The 25529-nt window shown below is 37.1% G+C and overlaps 1 protein-coding gene across 1 annotated transcript in view; it reads right to left on the bottom strand.

Annotated features, from left to right (window-relative positions):
• Positions 1 to 25529, bottom strand: part of CR1L (complement C3b/C4b receptor 1 like) — a 99773-nt gene that overhangs the window by 48046 nt on the left and 26198 nt on the right. Inside the window, exons 4-6 of the mRNA XM_029231225.1 lie at positions 20599 to 20684; positions 2854 to 3252; positions 65 to 178 (exon numbers count right to left, since the gene is read on the bottom strand). Of these exons, the coding sequence (XP_029087058.1) occupies positions 65 to 178; positions 2854 to 3252; positions 20599 to 20684 (599 nt within the window). The remainder of the gene's footprint in view (positions 1 to 64; positions 179 to 2853; positions 3253 to 20598; positions 20685 to 25529) is intronic.

The following is a 25529-nucleotide window of genomic DNA, read 5'->3' as shown; positions in this document are numbered from 1 at the left end:
CCTGCACATTTGGGGGCTGACGGGCTCCAGTCTCCCTGGGGCGTACAATGCAGAGAAGCAGCCCCTCTGAGATCATAGCCGGGCTCACAGCTGTAGAACACTTCCTGTCCAGAAGAAAAGTTGTTCTTGTGGCTTGGGGTGTGTTTACCATGTGGGACTTTTGGAGGTGGCTGACATACTAGGGAAAGAGAACCAAAGTGCTGTTAATTGTGTGAAAATAACTTTTCCTCAGTGGTAAACTGGCTAAGACAATCAACAGCATAAATCTATTTGTTTTTAAAAATCTGGTAGACTAACACCCTTTCGTTTTATTGATGGCAAAATTGAACAGAGACAGAGACCGAGAGAGAGAGAGAGAGAGAGAGAGAGAGAGAGAGTCTTGCGAAAAGTCATAGAACTGATACACTGCAGGACAGTGACTAGAACTGAGACATCTTCAGTTCATGGTTTTCCATCTAAAGTACACACCCAAGATGACACAACAAACAGTTCCCCTCCACAATTCTTCCTTTTATTGTTCACTTAGTACACAGTTGTTAGATGGATGGATTTTTTTTTTTTTTTTTTGGCGGTACGCGGGCCTCTCACTGTTATGGCCTCTCCCGTTGCGGAGCACAGGCACTGGACGCGCAGACTCAGCGGCCATGGCTCACGGGCCCAGCCGCTCCGCGGCATGTGGGATCTTACCAGACCGGGGCACGAACACGCATCCCCTGCATCGGCAGGTGGACTCTCAACCACTGCGCCAGCAGGGAAGCCCCTATTGATGGATTTTTAATTTTATATTTTTATTTTAATTTTTATTGGCACCACCAATTTATATCCACCTTTTTGGCAATAAGGAAAGGTTGAGCCCAAATCTCATCCAACAGATTTCCCAATCACCTATCACACTCTGCTGTGACAAACAAGGTTCATACATCTCTTCTCATCTCTTTCCAGCTCCTCTCCAGTGGTCACGCCACCTGACATGGGTTGCTGGAGAAGATAAGTCTCCTTTCTGCACTCTACAGGGCCAGGTCCTGCTTAACCATTCACTTCATTCCAATGAGAAGATGGGCAACCATTGAATGAAATCTTCTAAAAAACCTACAGCCCTCACAATGAGAGTGCATATTCCATACCACATGTTGTAACTGGGCCTCTGTCTCTTTATACAGTTGGTTTGAATTTGGAATCAGAATGCACTTGAATCTCCTAAATTATATAAAACTGTAGTAACATGAAAAGTCATTTCATTTTGGCTTAGAGCAGGTCAGTTTCTCTCTCTGGACTTTAGCTTTCTCAAGTATAGAATGGGACATTTGACTAGAATAAATGACCCCCTTAAGGACTTTGTAAATACTCTGATGCTGTAACACCCAATTTCAGAGCTCATCACCCCCCTCTTTGCCTTGATTAATAAGTGCACTGTGATGTGATCATTTAAGCGCTGTGCTGGTTAAATCTCTGTTGACTCCCAGCCTTACACTTCTGCATTCTCCTTTGACTGCTGGGGCCAGAAGCCTGAAAGTACAACTGCTAATCTTCCTTGCCAGCTGGGTCCTGGTTAAGCTCTGACAATTGGAGGCATATATACTAAATTAAAAGGTAGGAAGATGATAGAAGTCATTCTTCTTGTAAAGGAGGCTCAGGAAGTGGCAACTGATGGCTCTTCCTTAGCAGCAGCAATATTAATTCTATCAATGCCAATGACTGCAGGCTCCAGCAACCTCAGCTACGTTCTGGCAGCAGCAGCTTCTGCAGCATGAGCAGCTGGAGGAAATACATGCTCAGTGAGTGCAGGTGCCTGTGCTCTAGTCCAGGAGGAATGGCAGCCCCCTGAGCTCTGGTAACACTGCCTGCCTCCTTTTGCTCTTCCCGCCCTTTTAACATCTTTATAATCTCGTACCTGCACTAAATCCCTCACTCCTTGAAATATCTAGAGTAGCTTTCGATTTCCCTGGCTCTGGAGTCAGGTAGGCTTGAGTTCTTGTCTTCACAGAGTTAGTATCTATTTAATCTTGGACAGTTATCTAACCTCTCTAAGACTCACTTTCTCTGTAAAACATGGAAAGAATAGTAACTACCTCATGTCTTTGTTTTAAGAATTAAGTGGGGCTTCCCTGGTGGCACAGTGGTTAAGAATCTGCCTGCCAATGCAGGGGACACAGGTTCGAGCCCTGGTCCATGAAGATCCCACATGCCATGGAGCAACTAAGCCCATGCGCCTCAACTACTGAGCCTGCGATCTACAGCCTGCGAGCCACTACTACTGAATCCGCGTGCCACAACTAGTGAAGTCCACATGCCTAGAGCCTGTGCTCCACAACAAGAGAAACCACCACAATGAGAAGCTTGCCACGCACCGCAACAAAGAGTAGCCTCTGCTCACTGCAACTAGAGAAAGCCTGCGTGCAGCAATGAAGACCCAATGCAGCCAAAAAATAAACAAATAAATAAATTTAATTAAAAAAAATTAAGTGAATCCATAGACTATATAGCGGTGCCTAACAAGAAGAATCAGTCATTATGTCATAGCAGTTACAATACTCAAGAGTAATTAATAAATTTTTTTTAAAAAGATTATTTTAACTGAAAAAAAGAAAGAACTGAAAGATGATGATGTCAGTAGTGACATCCCAAGGAAATTTTACATTCTTTGCCCAGATTTATCTTTGCTTCTGAGTTTGAACACATACACATGCACACACACATACACACACACCTGCTTTATTTAGTGTCTCCTCCCAAGAAAATTTACGCATCCATACTGCTCACCACACATCCTCCCCGCAGAACCGACACTAACCTCCTGATCCTCCTACAAGTCACGTCATTTGTAAGCTCCTTCAAAGCCTCAGTCAGACTCACCCCTGGAGCAGCTGGGCAACTTCGGCCCCCACTTGTTTTGGGCCTGGCATTCAACAGTGGAGGGTCCTTTCATGGCAAAGCCGGGCTGACACCTAAAGCTCACGCTTTCACGTAAAGAAAATAAGCTTTTGTTCTCAGACATCCTTATTCCATTTTCAATGACTGGAGGCGTGCATTTATTAGGTGCAATGCACTGAGGGGGAGGGCCACTCCAGATGCCAACTTGATTGTCTTCACTGGTGCAATATATTGACGGCTTGCCCACGAGGTCAAACAGCTTCTGCCTTCTCTCTCCAAGATTGCAGTGGTAGGTCACCACTGTTCCGTATTGAAAGTATTCTCTGTTGGTGCTAATGAAATCTCCATTGGTGATGGCTGGGGGTGTCTCACAAGGAATGCCTGGGAAAAGGGAAAGCAGTGAATTAAAATAACTAGTGAGAGAAATCAAATGAGTCACTAAATTGTAACTATTTTTACCTTCATTATTTGCTTTTAATCTTTGCTAATATAGATAAGTTTTTATGAAGTTGTAATTTAGGTGGACATACCTAAGTAGAATTTGAGTATATCTGGGTAAACATGAGAATATTTATGAAACTGTAGACTACTGGATGTTAAACATTTTGGAAATCTAAATGATATAAATGGAAATATAAATTACTAATATTCATTAAAGCAGATATAGAATGCTAGAATAGACCAAGAAACTTGTAAAAATAGAAGAAAAAATTTCACCTATAATTCTATCACAGTTTCAAGTAATATATACTTCTAAATGTAATTTCAGGTGTTTCACAAGAGGTAAAGGAGAGAACCTAGCAACCCATTTTATCAAGCCTAAGTTTGATATCATAATATTATACCCATGTAAAAGTGATCATATAGTAGTCCACCAAAAAAAAAGCTAAATACATTTTAAAATTAGAAGTAAGACTAGTACATAGTAGGACATAGTTAGAAAAAATTGTATTGTTCTAACACTATATAACTGGAACTAAGTAACATCAACCAAAATTCCAAAACACTTAAAATTAAAAATGAAAATTCTTTAGGAAGCTTCTGCTTCTGGTAATGGTAATCTCAATAATTCAAATCAAACATCACTCCACCCATCTCACCCACAGAGAAAAAATGCTGGGTAAAATATAAAACATACAGAATGCATCAGGGTGCTAACAAACTGGTTTCATAGAAGGTTAAAATCCAGGTGAGAGCCAAGCATTTGGGCTACTTTTCCCCCCTGGGAAGGTTAGTTGAACCAGGAGGGGGCATTTGATACTGAAATTAAGAATTTGGATAAGATTGGTTGCAGTTTAGACACAGTTGAAGAAAAATCAATGAACTGGAAACTAGGACAGAAAAAAATATCCAGGACATAACACAGATTGACAAAAGGATCGTAAATAGACAAAAGAGTAAGAGAGGAACCATACATAGAAAGATGTTTAAAGCATTTATTGCCAGAAGACCTGCAATACAAAAATGCTTAGAAAGAATTCTTTAGGCTGAAGGAAAATAGTGTCACATAGAACTGATAGAACTGCAATACAGAGGAAGTGTAACAGAAAGAGTTAATGTGTAGATAAATATAAATAAATACCACTTTTATAAAAGCAGCAACTATACTGTCTTGTGAGATATATAATGTATGTAAAAAAACCAGTAGAAAATGGCAGGAGAGCATCAATGGAGTTAAACTGCTATGGTTCTTGCATTGTTTGGGAGGTGGTAAAAAGCATTATTTATAATAAATTAGATTATATAACAGTAGGTTATAATTAATTAGATTATAATAAATCAAGGATCTATATTGGAGTCTCTAGGATAGCATTAATAAGAAAATAAAGTACAACTAAAATGTTCTTGAGGAGAAAAAAATAGAATAATAAAAATACTTGATTAATTTTAAAATGTGAGAAACCTATAACTAACTAACCTATAACTATAGTTAGTTTAAACCTAACTATATCAGTAACTATATTAATCTGAAATGTCCTAAACATTCTAACTAAAAGCAAAGATTTTCAGACTGAATGAAACAACAAAATCTGAGTATATGATGTTTACAAAAGATCAATTTTCTTTTCTTTTCTTTTCTTTTTATTTATTTTTTGGATGTGCTGGGCAGCTTGTGGAATTTTAGTTCCCTGACCAGGGAACCCAGTCTCTCAGCAGTGAAAGCACAGAGTCCTAACCACTGGACTGCCAGGGAATTCCCAGGTAAATTTTAAATATAGAACAAAGAATGGATGAAAGTAAAAGATCTGAAACATATGTAATACAAAAACAGGAAACAAAAAAAGAAGGCTGTTGTATCTATATTGATATCATACAAAATAGATTTTAAGGCAAGAAATATTATGAAAGGTAAAGAGGGACATTTCATTATGATAAAAGTGTCAATTAAGCAGGAAAATATAATAATTCAAAATTTTCATGTATGTAATAACATAGCTTTTAAATTACATAAAGAAAAATCCCTATAGCTGATAGGAGAGATAGACAAATCCAGTCATATTTGGTGATTGTAGTGGTTTAAATGGTGATTCCCTAAAAAGATATTCCATGTCCTAACGCATGGTACCTGTGAATGTGAACTTATTTGGAAAAAGAGTCTTTGAAGATATAATTAAGTTAAGGATCTTGAGATGAGATCATCTTGGATTAACAGAGTAGATCTTCAATCTAAAGACCAGAGTGTTTGTAAGAGACAGAAGGGAAGGGGACACACACACAGAGGAGAAGGCAATGTGCAATAGTGGCAGATATTGGAATGATGCATCTATAAGCCAAGGAATGCCAAGGATTGCAGCAGCCACCAGGGGTAGGAGAGAGGCATAGGACAGATTCTTTCTCCCAGGAAAAGGAACCAGGCTTGCTGACACCTTGATTTTGGACTGCTGACCTCTGAACTATGAGAGAATAAATTTCTATCTTTTAAAGCTACTAAATTTGTGGTAATTTGTTATGGCAGCCCTAGGAAAGTAACACAGGTATTTTACACATTCCCATCAATAACTGAGAGAACAAGTGGAGGAAGAAAAACACAGTAAATCATACTTTCCTAAGAGACATTTATAGAAAATGACATAAAACAACTACACCTTCTTTTCAAAGGCATATGTAACATTTTACCAAAACTGTCCATATTCTGGGCTATAAAACATGTTTCAAAAAGTTTCAAAGGATTAAAACAAAAGAATGATAACTAAAAAATCTCCAAGTGTTTGAAAATTAAGTAACACACTTTAAAATAAACTATGGATAGAAGAAGATATCAAAAGGAAAATTAGACAATTTTTCTGTATAATGGTAATGAAAACATGAAGATTGTGGGAAGCAAATACAGCACTTTTGGAGAAAAATTTACAGGTTTAAATATATCTGTTAGAAAAAATAAAAGCCAAAACAAAATTATCTAAGCTTCCATATCAAGAATTAATGAACAGAGAACACCAAATTAAGCTCAAAGAAAGTATCAGAAAGGAAATAATAAATCAGAAATCAATAAAATAGAAACTAGTTATACACTACAGAAGATTAAGTTAAAAGTTGTTTTTCAAAAAAATCTTAGAAAAAATTTTAAATGCCTAGTAAAAATAATCAAGAGAAAGAAATTTTAAAATGTTACCATTATCAAGAATTAAAATAGAGATATCAGTGCAGACCCCATATACGTTAAAATATAATAAGAGGATATAATGAACAACATTATACCAATAACTTAGCAAATGTAAATGAAATACATTCCTTAAAAAGCACAACATACTAAAACTTATTAAATAAGATATTAAAAACTTTAAAAAATTTAGAGCTATTGAAGAAATTAAATCAGTAATTAAAAACCTAACAACAAAAACTCACATCCAGATTGCTTTACTGCTGAATTATTGCAAAGATATAAAGAAAAATAATATTAATGTTACATAAATAATTCCAGAGAATAGAAAGGAATGAATACTTTCCAAAACATTTTATAAGATTAGCATAATCTTGATGCCCAAACCTGACAAGGGCATTAAAAGAAAAAAATAGAGTTCAACATCTCTTGAGAACATAAATGCAAATTTTCTAAACAAAATATTAAGAAACTGAACACAGCAGTACTTACAGAGGATGGTATAATGGTCAAAATAGGAATTTCATTGACTAATTTAAAAATATTAGACCAATCTTACAATACTTGAATAAAAAATATTAGCAATCACACACACACAAACACATACACCACACACAAGATAATCATATATAACACATCATGACCAAGATGGATTTATTCTAGTAATTCGAAGCTGGCTAGCTTTCCAAAGATCAATCAATGTAATACAAAACATCAACAAAGTAAAGGAAAAACAGATATGACTATCTCAATAGATGCAGAGTGATAAATTAGAACACACATTCATGATAAGTCTTTCAGCAAATTAGATAGCAAAAGGAATTTCCTTAATCTGATAAAGGATATCTGCCATAAATTTACAGGAAATATCATGCTTTATAATGACTATGTAAAACCAATATTATCTCTTCCATTCGACATTGTACTGGAGTTTCTAGCCAATGCAATAAAATAAAAGAAATAAATAAAAGATACAGGAAAGGAAAGAATTTAAAAATATGATAATTATTCACAAATGACATGATTGTTTATGCAGCATATCAAAAAGAATAGGCAGATAAACTATTGAATTTAAAAGAAAATTTAGCAAAATTGCTGGATTCAAGGTCAAATGATTGCATGTTTAAGAAATAAACAATTAGAAAATAAAATTTTGAAAAAGATATCTAGGAATAAATCTAATAAATGATGTTCAAGACTTCTATAATGTAAACTGGAATATATTAAGAGAAATTAAAGAAGACTTCAAAAATGGAGGGATATATCATGTTCATGAATTTAAAACTCAAAAACATAAATATGTTAATGGTCCACAAATTGATCTACTGAGTCAACAGAAACTCAATACAAATTCAAGCAGGATTTTTTGTGTGTGTGTGTGTAAACTGACAAGCTGATTCTAAATTTTATATGGAAATGCAAAGGGCCAAGAGTTACCATGTAAATCTTGAAAGTAAACGGTTAGAGGATATGAGCCACCAGATATGTCTTAATATAATTCTATAGAAATGAAAACAGTGTAGTAAATAAACCAAAGGAAGAGAACCTCTCTGGAATGAGATTCACATATCACATCACCTGACTCATGGGCATTGTGGTATATAAGGAATGGTCCTTTTAAATAAATTTTATTAGATTAATTGTCTATCCAACAGGGAAAAAAAGCCACAAAAAAATGAATACTTTGACCATACTCCACACCATACAAAAAATAAATTTAAGATGAATCACAGACTTAAACATGAAAAATAAAATGATAGGCAAAGATTTTTTTTTAAGTAGAACAGAGAAAGCAGTAACTAGAAAGGAAAAGACTCATGAATTAGACATTATTAAAATGTATTTCTATTACCAAGGACATCATTAAGAAAGCAGAAAGACAAGTTATAGCCTGGAAGAAAATTTTTGTGTTACATTTATTGGAAAATCTGATAATATGTAAAGAACTTCTACAGAACAATAAAGAGATACACAAACAGGTAAACATTGGGGAAAAGTTTTAAACAGGCATTCATAAGTGTATGAAAAGGTACTCAGCATCAGTCATTAGGAAAATGCAAATTAAAAACTACAGTGAGCCACCAGAATAGCTAATATTTAAACAATTGATAAATAACAAGTTTCAAAGGATGTGGAGCAGCTGGACCTTTCATATGCTTCTGGTGGAAGTGTAAATTTGTACAACCATTTTATAAAATCTTTTGGCAGTATCTACTAAAACTGAATATATTTATACCCAGAAATTCCACTTATAGAAATATAAAGAATTTATATAGGCTTGCATGTATATAAATATGTATAGATTTGCATATATATAAAGATTCGCAAACTTATATAGATTTGCATACGTACCTGTAAGAAATACTGCTGATATTTAAACAGCTGAATTTACAAATTAATTAAATACAATATAGCAATAGAAAAGATCCAATTAATCCTACATGCAACAACATGGATGAGTCTCCTAAGTATAACACTGAGCAGAAGCTGGACACAGGAATACACATCTTTTTGTTCCTTTAATATAAAATTTAAGAAGAGGCAGAGCTAATCTTTGGTGATAGAAGGCAGAATAATAGTTACTTTGGGAAGATAATAACTGAGAAAGGGCAAGATGGGGAGTTTGAGGTGCTGATAATGTTCTATGTCTTATCTGAGTGCTATTTACATGGGTGCGTTCACTTTGTAAAAATTCAATGAACTGAATTAATAAGATTGTGCACTTTAATATATGTTAAACTTCAATAAAAAGTATACACAGTGTGAAAAAATTGTTGGGAGAAAAAGACCATCTAACAAAGTAAATTCCAGGCCACAAGCCTTTATTGATGAATTATTTCAAATATCTAAAAAAGAATTAATGCCAATCTCACCTAAACCCTTACTGGGAAACAGATATATGGAACACTACCAGCTGGCTTTATGAGACTATCATAAATTTGACACTAAAATCAGATAAAAACATTACAAGAAAGAAAATTACAGTCTAATCTCTAAAAAATATTAAGAATGGAGTAATAAAAGTGTTCTAAAATTAGTGGTGCTGGTTACACAAGTATGAATATACCAAAAATCATTGAACTGTATACTTTAAAAGGGTAATTTTATGATATGTGAATTGTGTCTCAAACAAAAGCATATTAAACAACTAATAAAAATTATAAAATATTATGACCAAGCTGATTTATTTCAAGAATGTAAAATTGGAATTTGAATCAGTTTGTCTTTCAAAATTTCTTAGCAATGAAGAGCATAAGGGAACTTCCTTAATCTGAAAATGGGTAGCTACAAAAAAACCTACAACACATACCAGATTAATAGTGAAATATTTGATTGAATCTTTCCCTTTGAGATGGGGAACAAAACAAGGATGCCTTCTAGCCCCCAATGTGAAATGTTACACTGGTGGTCTACCTAGTGAAAGAAAGAAAGGAAGAAAGAAAGAGGGGAAGGGAGGAAGGAAGGAAGGGAGGGAGGGAGGGAAGGAGGGAGGAAGGAACGAAGAGAGAGTTCCCTGGTGGCCCAGTGGTTAGGACTCAGTGCTTTCACTGCCATGGGCCCAGGTTCAATCCCTGGTTGGGGAATTAAGATCCCAGAAATCATGTAGCATGGAAAAAACAAAAAACAAACAAACAAAAAACAGAAAGAAAGACAGAACAAGGAAGGAAGGGATAGAGAAAGAAAAGAAAGAAGCAGGAGGAAGAGGAGGAAGAGGGAGGGAGACAGAAAGTTTGTAGTTATCTACTGTTTTTGTACAATGTCATCAAGGCTAAATTGGAGCTAGTTTTCCCAGACTTACTTTGTTTGTATGGTTCTAGGTTGGGGCTAGAGTTTGAGAAATTGGCATGAAATGCAAGGTAGAAATGAAGCAACAGCTGTTCCACTCTGAAGGTCATCCTTGGTCAGAGGTGGCAAGGGGACAAATGCACCAAACAAATGGACAGGTTCCCATTTGTTCTTGCTCTCCTTATTTCTGCATCCAGCTCTCCTTAACTGCTGGTCCTGCTTACCTACAATGATTCCAACCCAGTCTCATATGCTTCACTGTGAGGTTACAGAAGCAGTAGTCATGAAAAGCAAAAAACTTTTATAGATTTCTAACACCAGCCCTCTTCCCAGTTCTACCCCAGCAGTCAGATGTGCTTAGCTTCCTGAAAGCCCCAACTCCAAGACAGCTGGCTAGTGATTTTTCTGATCTTTTTAGAGCAGCTTCTCATGCAACTGGATAAAGTTTAATTCCATAATAAATCTCTTATTTCATAATACCAATAGTAGTTCTGCCTCCATATTTGGACCAAAATTTATCCCAGAGTAACAGAAGAGTCTGGGATTGGTTCTTTGATACGATTGGATTTACAGGAATTAACATTGCCCATGAAAAAGGGCACACAAGTAGTTTATGGAGTGTAGAGAAAGAAGATCACCTCAGCTAACACCCACAGACATCTACAATCAATCGAAGCAAGGTTTTGGGTGACCAAGTGGTTGCTGTCCTAGAACACTTTAAGGAAGGCAAATAATGGAGTTGGTTGTGTACTTCTAAGTGCACCAGAGAACTTAAGAGAAAGAAAATTGTAAGTACAAAGCTTTAAATTCCTGCTCAAGGTCTGGATCTGGAAGCTTCTACATCGGCCCTAAAAGAAACACTTGTATCCTGTAGCCACAGGGCCAAGATTCCTGAAAAACAAACACACCACCTAATCCTGTGGCTGAACTGCAACGCAAATTGAATTCACAATTTCAGAATCTCTTACGCTAAAGTTTGGGCATTGATTAGAAAAAGAAAGACTCTGAAAATTGAGATGGAGATATATGGAAAAATTCTAATGAAACAGAATACCTTGAACCTGGAAATTCTCCCGAGAGAGGACCTTCAAGATGGCAGAGAAGTAAGACATGGAGAACACCTTCCTCTGCACAAATACATAAAAAAATACATCTACATGTGGAACCACTCCTATAGAACACCTACTGAATGCTGGCAGAAGACCTCAGACTTCCCAAAAGGCAAGAAAATCCCCACGCACCTGGGTAGGGCAAAAGAAAAAAGAAAAAACAGAGACAAAACAATAGGGACGAGACCTGTACTTCTGGGAGGGAGCTGTGAAGAAGGAAAAGTTTCCACACACTAGGAAGCCCCTTCACTGGTGGAGATGGGAGGTGGGCATGGGGAAAGCTTCAGAGCCATGGAAGACAGTGCAGAAACAGGGGTGTAGAGGGCAAAGTGGAGAGATTCCCACACAGAGGATCAGTGCTGACCAGCACTCACCAGCCTGAGAGGCTTGTCTGCTCACCTGCCAGGGTGGGTGGGGTCTGGGAGCTGAGGCTCGGGCTTCGGAGGTCAGATCCCAGGGAGAGGACTGGGGTTGGCTGCGTGAACACAGCCTGAAGTGGGCCAGTGGGCCACAGCTAGCCAGGAGGGAGTGCGGAAAAAAGTCTAGACCTGCCTGAGGGGCAAGAGACCATTGTTTCAGGGTACACAAGGAGAGGGGATTCCTTCCCTGTCTGCCCACAGAAGGCAGAGCACCGTCTAAACAAGCTCCAGAGACAGGCGTGAGCCATGGCTATCAGCTCAGACCCCAGAGATGGGCATGAAATGCTAACACTGTGGCTGCAGCCACCAAGAATCCTGTATGCAAGCACAGGTCACTAACCACACCCCACTGGGAGCCTGTGCAACACACCACTGCCAGGGTCCTGTGATCCAGAGACAACTTCCCCAGGAGAACACACAGTGCGCCTCAGGCTGTTGCAACACCACGCTGGCCTCTGCCTCCACAGGCTCACTACGCATTCCAATTATAACTACCCGTACCCTCCCTCCCACCTCCAACCTCAGTGAGCCACTGCCCCCTAATCGGTTTCGGCTTAAACCCTGTCTGGTCTGGGTGGGAACAGATGCCTGAGGGCAAGCTACACGTAGAGGTAGGGCCAAAACCAAAGCTGAACCTCAGGAGCTGTGCGAACAAAGAAGAGAAAGGGAAATTGCTTTGTGCAGCCTCAGGAGCAGCGGATTAAATCCCCACAATCAACTTGAGGTACCCTGCATCTGTGGAATACCTGAATGGACAATGAATCATCCCAAAATTGAGGCGGTAGACTTTGGGAGCAACTGTAGACTTGGGGTTTGCTGTCTGTGACTGATTTGTTTCTGATTTTTATGTTTATCTTAGTATAGTTTTTAGCACTTGTTATAATTGGTGGATTTGTTTATTGGATTCATTGCTCTCTTCTTTCTATTATTATTATTTTTTTAATTGCAATAATTTTTTTCTTAAATTGTTTTTTCTTTCTTTTTTTCTCCCTTTTCTTCTGAGCCGTGTGGCTGACAGGGTCTTGGTGCTCGGGCCTGGCATCAGGCCTGAGCCTCTGAGGTCGAAGGGCCAAGTTCAGGACATTGGAAAACCAGAGATGTCCCACGCCACATAATATCAATCAGCGAGAGCTCTCACACAGATCTCCAACTCAACAATAAGACACAACACCACCGAACAGCCAGCAAGCTCCAGTGCTAGATGCCCCATGCCAATCAACTAGCAAGACAGGAATACAACCCCACCCATTAGCAGAGAGGCTGCCTAAAATCATACTAAGTTCACAGACACCCCAAAACACACCACAGGACGTGGCACTGCCCACGAGAAAGACAAGATGCAGCCCCCTCACCAGAACACAGGCACCAGCCCCCTCCACCAAAAAGCCTACACAAGCAACTGAACGAACCTCACCCACTGGGGGCAGACACCAAAAACAATGGGGACTACGAACCTGCAGCCTGCAAAAAGGAGACCCCAAACACAGTAACTTAAACAAAATGAGAAGACAGAGAAATATGCAGCAGATGAAGGCACAAGGTAAAAGCTCACCAGACTAAACAAATGAAGAGGAAATAGGCAGTCTGCCTGAAAAAGAATTCAGAGTAATGATAGTAAAGATGATCCAAAACCTTGGAAACAGAATGGAGAAAATACAAGAAACATCTAACAAGGACCGAGAAGAACTAAAGAGCAAACAAAAAATGATGAACAACACAGTAAATGAAATTAAAAATTCTCAAGAAGGAATCAGTAGCAGAATAACTGAGGCAGAAGAATGGATAAGTGACCTGGAAGATAAAATAGTAGAAATAACTACCACAGAGCAGAATAAAGAAAACAAAATGAAAAGAATAGAGGACAGTCTCAGAGACCTCTGGGACAACATTAAACACACCAACATTCGAATTAGGGGTCCCAGAAGAAACGAAAAAGAAACAGACTGAGAATATACTTGAAGATATTAGAGTTGAAAACTTCCCTAACATGGGAAAGGTAATAGTCAATCAAGTCTAGGAAGCACAGAAATCCCCATACAGGATATATCCAACGTGAAACACGCCAAGACACATATTAATCAAAATATCAAAAATTAAATGCAAAGAAAAAATATTAAAAGCAGCAAAGGAAAAGCAACATAAAACATGGAAGGAAATCTCCATAAGGTAAACAGCTGATCTTTCAGCAGAAACTGTGCAAGCCAGAAGGGAGTGGCAGGACATATTTAAAGTAATGAAAGGGAAAAACCTACAACCAACATTACTCTACCCAGCAAGGATCTCATTCAGATTCGAGGAGAAATTGAAACCTTTACAGACAAGCAAAAGCTAACAGAATTCAGCACAACCAAACCAGCTTTACAAAAAATGCTAACAGAATTTCTCTAGGCAGGAAACACAAGAGAAGGAAAAGACCTACAATAACAAACCCAATACAATTAAGAAAATGGTAATAGGAACATACATATCGATAATCACCTTAAAGTAAATGGATTAAATGCTCCAACCAAAAGACATACACTGGCTGATGGATACAAAAACAAGACACATATGTATGCTGCTACAAGAGACCCACTTCAGACCTAGGGACACACACAGACTGAAAGTGAGGGGATGGAAAAAGATATTCCATGCAAATGGAAATCAAAAGAAAACTGGAGTAGCAATTCTCATATCAGACAAAATACACTTTAAATTAAGACACTTACAAGAGACAAAGAAGGACACTACATAATGATCCAGGGATCAATCCAAGAGGAAGATATAACAATTGTAAATATTTATGCACCCAACATAGGAGCACCTCAATACATAAGGCAAATGCTAACAGCCATAAAAGTGGAAATCGACAGTAACACAATCATAGTAGGGACTTTAACACCCCACTTTCACTAATGGGCAGATCATCCAAAATGAAAATAAATAAGGAAACACAAGCTTTAAATGATACATTAAACAAGATGGACTTAATTGACATTTATAGGACATTCCATCCAAAAACAACAGAATACACTTTCTTCTCAAGTGCTCATGGAACATTCTCCAGCATAGATTACATCTTGGGTCACAAATCAAGCCTTGGTAAATTTAAGAATATTGAAATCATATCAAGTATCTTTTCCAAGCACAACACTATGAGACTAGATATCAACTACAGGAACAAAATATGTAAAAAATACAAACACATGGAGGCTGACTAAACAATACACTACTTAATAACCAAGAGATCACTGAAGAAATCAAAGAGGAAATAAAAATACCTAGAAACAAATGACAATGAAAACACAATGACCCAAAAGCTATGTGATACAGCAAAAGCAATTCTAAGAGGGAAGTTTTTAGTAATACAACCTTACCTCAAGAAACAAGAAACACCTCAAATAAACAACCTAACCTTACACCTAAAGCAATTAGAGAAACAAGAACAAAAAACCCCCACAATTAGCAGAAGGAAAGAAATCATAAAGATCAGCTGAGAAATAAATGAAAAAGAAATAAAGGAAACAATAGCAAAAATCAATAAAACTAAAAGCTGGTTCCTTGAGAAGATAAACAAAATAAACCATTAGCCAGACTCATCAAGAACAAAAGGGAGAAGACTCAAATCAATAGAATTAGAAATGAAAAAGGAGAAGTAACAACTGACACTGCAGAAATACAAAGGATCATTAGAGATTACTTCAAGCAACTCTATGCCAACAAAATGGAAAACCTGGAAGAAATGGACAAATTCTTAGAAAAGCACAACTTTCTAAGACTGAACCAGGAAGAAATAGAAGATATAAGCAGGCCAATCACAAGTACTGAAATTGAGACTGTGATTAAAAATCTTCCAACAAACAAAAGCCCAGGACCAGATGCCTTCACAGGCAAATTCATCAAACATTTAGAGAAGAGTTAACACCTATCCTTCTCAAACTCTTCCAAAACAGAGCAGAGGGAGGAACAATCCCAAACTCATTCTACGAGGCCACCATCACCCTGATACCAAAACCAGACAAAGTTGTCACAAAGAAAGAAATCTACAGGCCAATATCACTGATGAACATAGATGCAAAAATCCTCAACAACATACAGGCAAACAGAATCCAACAGCACATTAAAAGGATCCTACACCATGATCAACTGGGGTTTATCCCAGGAATGCAAGGATTCTTCAATATACACAAATCAATCAATGTGATACATCATATTAACAAACTGATGGATAAAAACCATATGATCATCTCAATAGATGCAGAAAAAGCGTTCAACAAAATTCAACACCCATTTATCATAAAAACCCTCCAGAAAGTAGGCATAGAGGGAAGTTACCTCAACATAATAAAGGCCATATATAACAAACCAATAGCCAGCATCGTTCTCAATTGTGAAAAACTTAAACCATTTCCTCTAAGATCAGGAACAAGACAATGTCGCCCACTCTCACCACTATTATTCAACATACTTTTGGAAGTTTTAGCCACAGCAATCATAGAAGAAAAAGAAATAAAAGGAATCCAAATCGGAAAAGAAGAAGTAAAGCTGTCACTGTTTGCAGATGACATGATACTATACATACAGAATCCTAAAGATGCTACCAGAAAACTACTAGAGCTAATCAATGAATTTGGTAAAGTAGCAGGATATAAAATTAATGCACAGAAATCTCTGGCATTCCTATACACTAATGATGGAAAATCTGAAAGAGAAATTAAGGAAACACTCCCATTTACCACTGCAACAAAAAGAATGAAATACCTAGGAATAAATCTACCTAAGGAAACAAAAGACCTGCATGCAGAAAACTATAAGACACTGATGAAAGTAATTAAAGCTGATACAAACAGATGGAGAGATATACCATGTTCTTGGACTGGAAGAATCAACATTGTGAAAATGACTCTACTATCCAAAGCAATCTACAGATTCAAGGCAATCCCTATCAAACTACCAATGGCATTTTCACAGAAGTAGAACAAAAGATTACACAATTTGTATGGAAACACAAAAGACTCCAAATAGCCAAAGCAATCTTGAGAAAAAAAAAAAAACGGAGGTGGAGGAATCAGACTCCCTGATTTCAGACTATTCTACAAAGCTCCAGTAATCAAGACAGTATGGTACTGGCACAAAAACAGAAACATAGATCAGTGGAACAGGACAGAAAGCCCTGACATAAACCCACACACATATGGTCACCTTATTTTTTATAAAGGAGGCAAGAATATACAATGGAGAAAGGACAGCCTCTTCAATAAATGGTGCTGGGAAAACTGGACAGCTACATGTAAAAGAATGAAATTAGAACACTCCCTAACACCATACACAAAAATAAACTCAAAATGGATTAAATACCTAAATGTAAGGCCAGACAGTATAAAACTCCTAGCTGAAAACATAGGCAGAACACTCTATGACATAAATCACAGCAATATCCTTTTTGACTCACCTGCTAGAGAAATGGACATAAAAAGAAAAGTAAACAAATGGGACCTAATGAAACTTAAAAGCTTTTTCACAGCAAAGGAAACCATAAGCAAGACAAAAAGACAACCTCAGAATGGGAGAAAATATTTTCAAATGAAGCAACTGACAAAGGATTCATCTCCAAAATTTACAAGCAGCTCATGCAGCTCAATATCAGAAAAACAAACAACCCAATCGAAAAATGGGCAGAAGACCTAAATAGACAGTTCTCCAAAGAAGCTATGCAGTTTGCCAACAAACACATGAAAGGATGCTCAACATCACTAATCATTAGAGAAATGCAAATCAAATCTACAATGAGGTATCACCTCACACCGGTCAGAATGGCCATCATCAAGAAATCTACAAACAATAAATGTTGGAGAGGGTGTGGAGAAAAGGGAACCCTCTTGCACTGTTGGTGGGATGTAAATTGACACAGCCACTCTGGAGAACAGTATGGAAGTTCCTTAAAAAACTAAAAATAGAACTACCATACCACCCAGCAATCCCACTGCTGGGCATATACCCTGAGAAAACCATAATTCAAAAAGAGTCATGTACCACAATGTTCATTTCAGCTCTATTTACAATAGCTGGGACATGGAAACAACCTAAGTGTCCATCGACAGATGAATGAATAAAGGAGATGTGCCACATATATACAATGGAATATTACTCAGCCATAAAAAGAAACAAAATTGAGTTATTTGTAGTGAGGTAGATGGACCTAGAGTCTGTCATACAGAGTGATGTAAGTCAGAAAGAGAAAAACAAATACTGTATGCCAACACATATATATGGAATCTAAAAAGAAAAGGTTCTGATGAACCTAGGGGCAGGACAGGAATAAAGACAGAGACATAGAGAATGCACTTGAGTACACGGTAAGTGGGAAGGGTAAGCTGGGATGAAGTGAGAGAGTAGCATTGACATATATACACTACCAAATATAAAATAGATAGCTAGTGGGAAACAGCTGCATAGCACAGGGAGGTCAGCTCGGTGCTTTGTGACCACCTAGAGGGGTGGCATAGGGAGGGTGGGAGGGAGATACAAGAGGGAGGCGATGTGGGGATATATGTATGCAATCAGCTGTTTCGCTTTTTTATACAGCAGAAACTAACACAACATTGTAAAGCAATTATACTCCAATAAAGATTGGAGTTCAAAAAATTGTAACCACGAAGAAAAGTAAATAATTGTAAATACAAAAAGAAATAAAAAAAGATGATACACAGATGGCAAAAAAGAAAACAAGAAATTCTGCCAAGCCTCCTTCGCCAGAAGGAGAGCCTTCCTCCCTGATCTGAGGAGAAAAGCCTCCTCTTGCCTGAAGAAACTAACAGCCTCTCCTGAGGTAGCTGTCCTGATAGGACTGCCGTGGAAAATACAGAATGCTCTATTAAATTTGAATTTCAGAAAAACAAGAAAATTTCTAAGTATATCCCAAATATTGCATGGCACATATTTATACTACAGAAATATTTGTTTCTTCTCTGAATTCAAATTTAATTGGGCATCTTGCATTTTTATTTACTAAGTCTGGCAACCCAAATTGCAAGGACTGATGATTTTCCTCAGGACCTATCCCTACCACCTTGCATTGTTTCTAGTCCTCTAACCAGATTCAAGCCCTGACAGGACCAGGGAGATTTGGGGAAATAAAACTTATGACCTGTGAGAAAGTATAAAATACAGCAAAAGAATTGAGATTCTGAATTCAATGTGTTAGTTTGAGTGTGGCCTAACAGAATGAAGTTGAAAAGCAGAACATTATTAGTGTACTGCAGAGGAAAACATCCTGTGGCCTAGGGGCTTAGGAATGCTAGACTGGATTTATTATGTAAGACCTGTTCATCTACTCCCTAATTGTCTCCATGGTGCACATAGGTTGAAAGTGAGACCTTTTACCCAAGGCTTTGAGAAATACATTTATGCAAAAGTTTCAGCATCCTTGAAGAACTCTGTGATGGCTATTCTCCATAGGCCAGGGATGACAGTGGGAATGGTAGCTATTAAATGGGGTTACCTGAATCCAATGGGGATGAAAGGACCTCAGGGTTGCAGAGGCCAAGTGGTAACAGTTAACTGTCAGGGACAACTGAAGCAGAAATCAGAATGATTTTCCTGCAAAGATCTTTATCATTGGCTCATTGATCATGGAATCTCTAAAACTGAAGTAGATGGATACTGGTCTAAAGTTATAGTTGATTTGTATTAGCAGAGAAGATTTAGGTCTAGTGAACAGAAGCCTGACTTGAATCACTACAAAAGAGAGTTGTGGTTATTTATCAACCAATTCTAAGACTTGAGAACCAGTTTAGAGACCCAGAGCAGCTTCAATAAAACAGGAGACTGGCTCTTCTTGAGGAAGAGGAAGCAACTGCTGCACAGCCAAAAATGTATACTGTAAGTTTCCTCCCTACCCTTCACCAAGGAGGCTTAAAGCCACTTGTCAGGGTTGGATATAGAAAAGGTTACAGAATTATAGATAGAGACAAAAAAATGGAAATATGTCAAGGTGTATTATTTTTAATAATGAGATCTTCTATAGTCTTGTATAAATTGTGTATAAAACATACTATTTTGTCATCTGATTTTCTTCACAGAAATATATATAATAATCATCTTTATAAATATTAAGTGCTTTTCCATAATATCTTTTTATGGCTGAATAAATTTTCAATGTATGGATGTATTTCTTCTAATTCTGCATGGCTATTTTATGCTTCTTAGGGAATTCTCTGTAGTCACTTTTGACATGTCTTTTTGCTTCCAAGAGGTTATTTCCAAACCATATTAGGGACCATGCAGTGCATTTAGGTTAGTTTAACATGTTTGCCATTATAAAGTATGCTGCAATAAAAAGTTTACAATCTGTTTATTTCCTAAGTATAAATTCTAAGAAGCGGGTCAAAATATAAGCCCATTTTTGAGGCTTATATTACATTATGACTTTCAAGAGAGTGTGTTGAACCATTGGCACATGAAAGTGTGAATTCCTCCACAGCTTCATCAAACCTCAAAGAGTATCACTTTAGAAATCTTTACTAATTTTCTAAGCAGGATGGTTATTATACTGGGGATGGCAGAACCAACATAATTCCAAATTAATTGAAGTAAAAATAAAGTTTGAAGACTTTTATGCATTTAAGTCCCGAGGTTCAGAAAAGGCACAACCCAGGATAAAGATGAACTTAAGAAAACAGTTGCCAGGACCCCACATGTATTTTTGAGACCATTATAGCTGTCTGCAGCCATCTGAATGACAGAATGCAAAAATCAATTAAGATTTTTATAACTCCAGGGGGAAAGTGAGAATTTATTGGTAAAGGTGATAGAAAAGAATATTTCAACTCACTCTCACAAATAGGTGGGTCATTATCCCAGGTGACAGAGTTGCCAGAGATGATGCATGCAGCAGAGGATTTACCAATGAGTCGGTATCTAGAGGCAAAGAATAATGAATGTTATATTCTAAATAAACACTTAATCCTGTTTAAATTGCTGCTTACAAGAGATTACAATCTTGAAGAATTTAGAAGGACAATTTCCATTTGTCAAAGTACTATTGCTTTCCCAACTTTTGTGTCTTTATTTGAACTTTAAAATTATCTTCTTCATGCCTTCTAAATTAGATGAGATCTCTCTTCTTTATTAGGTTAAGGCACATTTTTTATATACATCTAAGATAAATATGACTCATCAAACTATAACCAAAGGAAATCCAAGCAAGACAAAAACAGTTGAACACTTATTTCATATTATAAACGTTAAAGGCAGAAATTCTCAATCAGTACACCACAAGCTGTTCAAAGTTTGCCATACATTTGGAAAAACTGATGACATTTATTTTTACTTCAACTGAAATTTTCTATAGTCATGGTGTGTTGGGCTGAACCATTCATGAAAATTGGTGGAGAGTAAGGCCGAACTTGATACTACTACAGGTTAAGACAAATAGTGTCAAATAACAGTCAAGTGTTATTTGGTATAGCTGAGAACACTGCCTTATGAATATATAAGAAACTATGGCAGCACAAACTTTATTCAAACACCAAAATGGGTCAAATGGAGATCAAATGAAAAGAGCTGTGGATGTTCTTGAAGAAACCTGAAGCACTGTTACATTGAAGCAGTGGTTATGTTGTATTTATTAATGCCTTCAGTATTGTTTTCAGGTTTTTAATGCCTTCCAGTACACCATCAAAAATGAAGATATTCTAAATGGCACTGCAAACACACATACACACAAATAGATAACAAATGGAGTAAAGGAAAGCTGCAGTCTTTCCACTACGTGTGCACCTCTTCCTTCCTGTTTGCCATAGGAGCGGAGAATCATGGAGACCCCTCTGGTTTTCGACTTCATAAAGATTATTTCTTAAAGTGCTCTTTTAGATTTTCTAATCAAGAGGATTGGGATAAAAATGGTGAAGCAAGTTCTAACTTGAGTCAGCAATTCTTCTAAAACGTTTTGTTTTGTTTTATTTTTTTGCATGTTGCCACATGATAGAAGAATGATTTATTAGAACAAATTCCATAACAAATCATATAAAATAACCATTTTCTGAAAGACATCCATAAGACCACTTGAGGACAAATGCACAGAGGTGCCTCCAAGAAGCCAGACAAATAAGTTACCAATCCCATGTCTGATGTGAGTGGAGGAGCCCACCTGCTGCTATCTTAAAGTCTAGGTCTCACCAACCAGGCTCTGCTGATGCTGCCATTGCAGGCAGAATAAGGCTCACGTGCGGGGGCATGAGATATGTCAGCGCACCCAGGTTCCGCTATTGACACAGCTGCTGGTGGACTGGGACCTGCTGCTTCCCATGTGTGTGTGACATGGGAAGGATAGACTTCCCCCATCCCCAATTTCTCCTTATGCTGCTAATTTAGGCAGATTGGGCCACCACTATCACGAAGTATGGGTCTCCTTACTACATCCCTGCTGAGCTTTTCCCTTCCCCAGTCCTTTAACAGGGGAGTAGGCTTCTCTCTCTCTCTGCTTGTTGACTGTTCTGGCTTACAGTCTTCTATAGCACCCATCCTGAGAGATAAAAAGAAAATGCAGGGAACCCGCTGCACAGTCATTCTTTAAGTTCTGGGGTCCCTAGCCAGTCCACTTTCTTTCTACCTTTTGTGGTCCTTTTATGGTTGTATGTTGAACAATTTCTAGGGTATTTAGTTATGTGTAGAGAGAGAAGCAGAGAAAAGTGAATCTGGAACTGGAAGTTCAGTAACAGCTCTTTAAAAGCCGATTACAAAAGTTAATACTCAGTCATTGTAGAAAAAATGTGAAAGATACAGAAAATTCCAGTAATGGAAAAAAATTACCTAAACTGTATCTTACAACATAGTTAATGGTTTAGAGACGTGCTTCTCCAAAGTTTTATTTGCATAGAAATTACCAGGGGATCTTGTGAAAATATGATTCTGATTCAGTGGGTATGAAAATTCTGCATTTCTAACAAGCTCCCAGGAGATGCTGACCTTGCTGGTCTGTGCACCATACTCTGGGTCAAGAACTTACAGAAAATTCTTTTGGTTTCTTACATGAAAGGATATACATGTAACATGGATGTCAGCTGTCAAGTAGGTGTAGGTTAAACTGGGCCAGGACCTGTATTTCACAGCTGTGTGAGAGTCCTCTTCCACACACATGATTACTGTGTGTCTTAGGGCTAATTTCCCCATACTCCTCTCTGCTTCCACTTTCCTGTGTCCCTCCCTACTGGCTTTGGGTTCTGCACTACATTTCATCTAGCAGCCATGCCCAGGATTTTTGTGGGTTTCTCCCACAAATCCACTTGCTCAAAGCATTTGTTGTTGCATTTGGGGGAAGTTTTAGGGAGTGTTACACTGGGAAGGGAATGCCATTAGGCATTTTATTCCAACCCTCACTTGTCTTTCTCCTCCTTCTTCTCTGGGAAAACAAGCAACTTCCTCTCCTTTCCTTGCACAGAACAGTCCCTTTGGGGTCTCACCTTCTTTAAATATAACATCTATCCTAAAACTGTTTTCATTATATACAATATTGTTGGGTAGGACACCTACATTTGCTTTTCAGATTTCCTCCTGGGGCCTTATTGAGATCGACAGTCCTGGGTTCTCTGTTTACCCCTACCTACCCATCATGAGTTCTCAGACTGGTGAGTTTGGGAGAAGTATAGGGCAATTCATCTCAAACTTCTGCATCTTGTGCCTCATTCCCACTCTTCATGCCTGCAGAGAGGATGTATATTCTCTGCCATGTGCTAAGGGGCCTCTCCTACCCCCTGTGGTTAGTGGTGGTGGGGATGGGATGGATGCGGGAAGCTTACAGTTGTCCAGCTGTGTCTGAGAACAGGTAATTACATTTAATTATGGGATTTTAAAAATTAGGTCATTTAGCCCTGACCTAAAGTTATATTCTCTACTAATCTCTTTCAGCAATAAAGATATAATTTGATCTTCATCTGTCTGATTCCTCAGCTGGTCCAGAAATTTCGTGGTGAAGATATATGTATTGTTTATTGGAATCCCTCAAACCCCAGCAAATATAATCAATCCCCAATATTTTTATTGGCAGAATAATATTCCATCACATGAATGGGCCATAATTTACTCAAATAATCCCCTGTTGTTGAACATTAAGATGTTTTCCATTCCAACCTTTCCAAGCTTTTAGAGTCTAAAAGACTTCAAAAAGGAAGACTGTTAAGTTTGACTTCTTGGCAAAAGTGTATTGCCTAAATTGTGTTAAATGGTATAAATTTGTATCAATTTATAGTGCTACTAGGAGTTTATGTCAATGCCCATTACCCTGAACTTCAAAACTAACAGCTACACAGAGGGATTTTTGTGTATTTTGTTTATTGCTATATCTCCAGCTTCCAGAATAGTACCTATTCTTAGTATTTGTGAGCTCTGAATAAATACTTTTGGATTGAATAAGTGGTTAAAGTAGCATATTATTGTTATTTTCATTTGTATTAATTTTATTAATAGCAAGGCCAGACTCTTCCACATGTATTTACAATTTGTACCTTTTTCTTTTGTTAATTGCCACTTTGTATCTTTTAATCATTTCTCTATTTAGGTGTTCATATTTTGTTTCTAAGGGCTTTTTATATATTTTTGTGGTTTTTCATTTGTATTTTATTTGTTTTTAGTATTTGTATATGTGTCAATTCTATTAACCTCTCTGTGGATTCTGCCTTTGCTTGAAATGAACCCACTGACTTGAAATGTTCCTAAATCTGATACATATTTATTATTTTTTTATTTCATTTTATTTAGGTGTCACATATAACATGTAATTCTTTGATCAATATGAAATTTTTTGTGGTGCATAAAATGTGCTAATTATTTAACATAAATAAAAAATACTAGTTTGCTTACTGCTTTGAAATGCTGCATGATACCTTCATATAATTCCCTCTTTTACAAATTTGAGTCTATTTCTGGACTTCCCATTCTACTCTTGAGCTCTGTATTTTATAATATACCATTATAATATACTTAAAATTACTTTAACTTAATAATATGCTTTGAAGTAAAGATGTTGAAGATTTGAATAATATAAACCAAAGCCCTTTTAGTAGATTGGTTTTCAACTTTGTACTCTACGGTGAGAGAATGTACTTTTAAATTCTATAGGTTATTCAAGAAAGGTAATAGATATACTAGGTAGAACATCTTCATGTAGAAAAACAACAAATTTGCTTTACATCCTGATTACAATGAACATGATCTCATTTTTATAAAACAAATTTCTAAAAGGAAAAAACAAAAATACCCTAATTGTGCCCCCAACTTATATGAAGAAAGTGTAACATTTTCTTCCCTCTATTTTGCTACATGGATTAATTTGTTTACTTTTGTTCAGTTGGAAATTATTTTTTACCCTACCAGGGTAACATCCATTAAAAATACACATGAATTTGTTTCCTCCAATTTTTGAGGTCAAGAATGAGACACTGACTATAAGTCTAGCACTTTAAAATTTTCTTAATTTCAAGATTTCTTGTTATACTCTGTGATTTTAGATATAATTATGTTCTTAAATCCCTCTCTAAAAATAATCTTCCTTTACATCAATGAAACACCCATGTTAAAAATAAATCATCTGATAACTTGTATCCTGAGATCTTGATGAACTATTTATTAGCTATAACATGTTTGTGTGTGTGTGTGCATTCCTTAGCATTTTCTATACCAGATATGTCATTTGCAAACAGAGGTTTTCTTTTTTCTTTTCTTTTTTCTTTTCTTTTTCTTTTCTTTTTTTGATTGAACTAGAGTTGG

This window comes from Monodon monoceros, unplaced genomic scaffold (assembly GCF_005190385.1).
Source record: "Monodon monoceros isolate NGI ecotype Baffin Bay Population unplaced genomic scaffold, NGI_Narwhal_1 Super_Scaffold_18, whole genome shotgun sequence".
In the NCBI taxonomy this organism is placed as follows: Eukaryota; Metazoa; Chordata; class Mammalia; order Artiodactyla; family Monodontidae; genus Monodon; species Monodon monoceros.
Note: the sequence above shows the minus strand (reverse complement) of the source record. Positions and strands in the feature narration are given on the sequence as shown.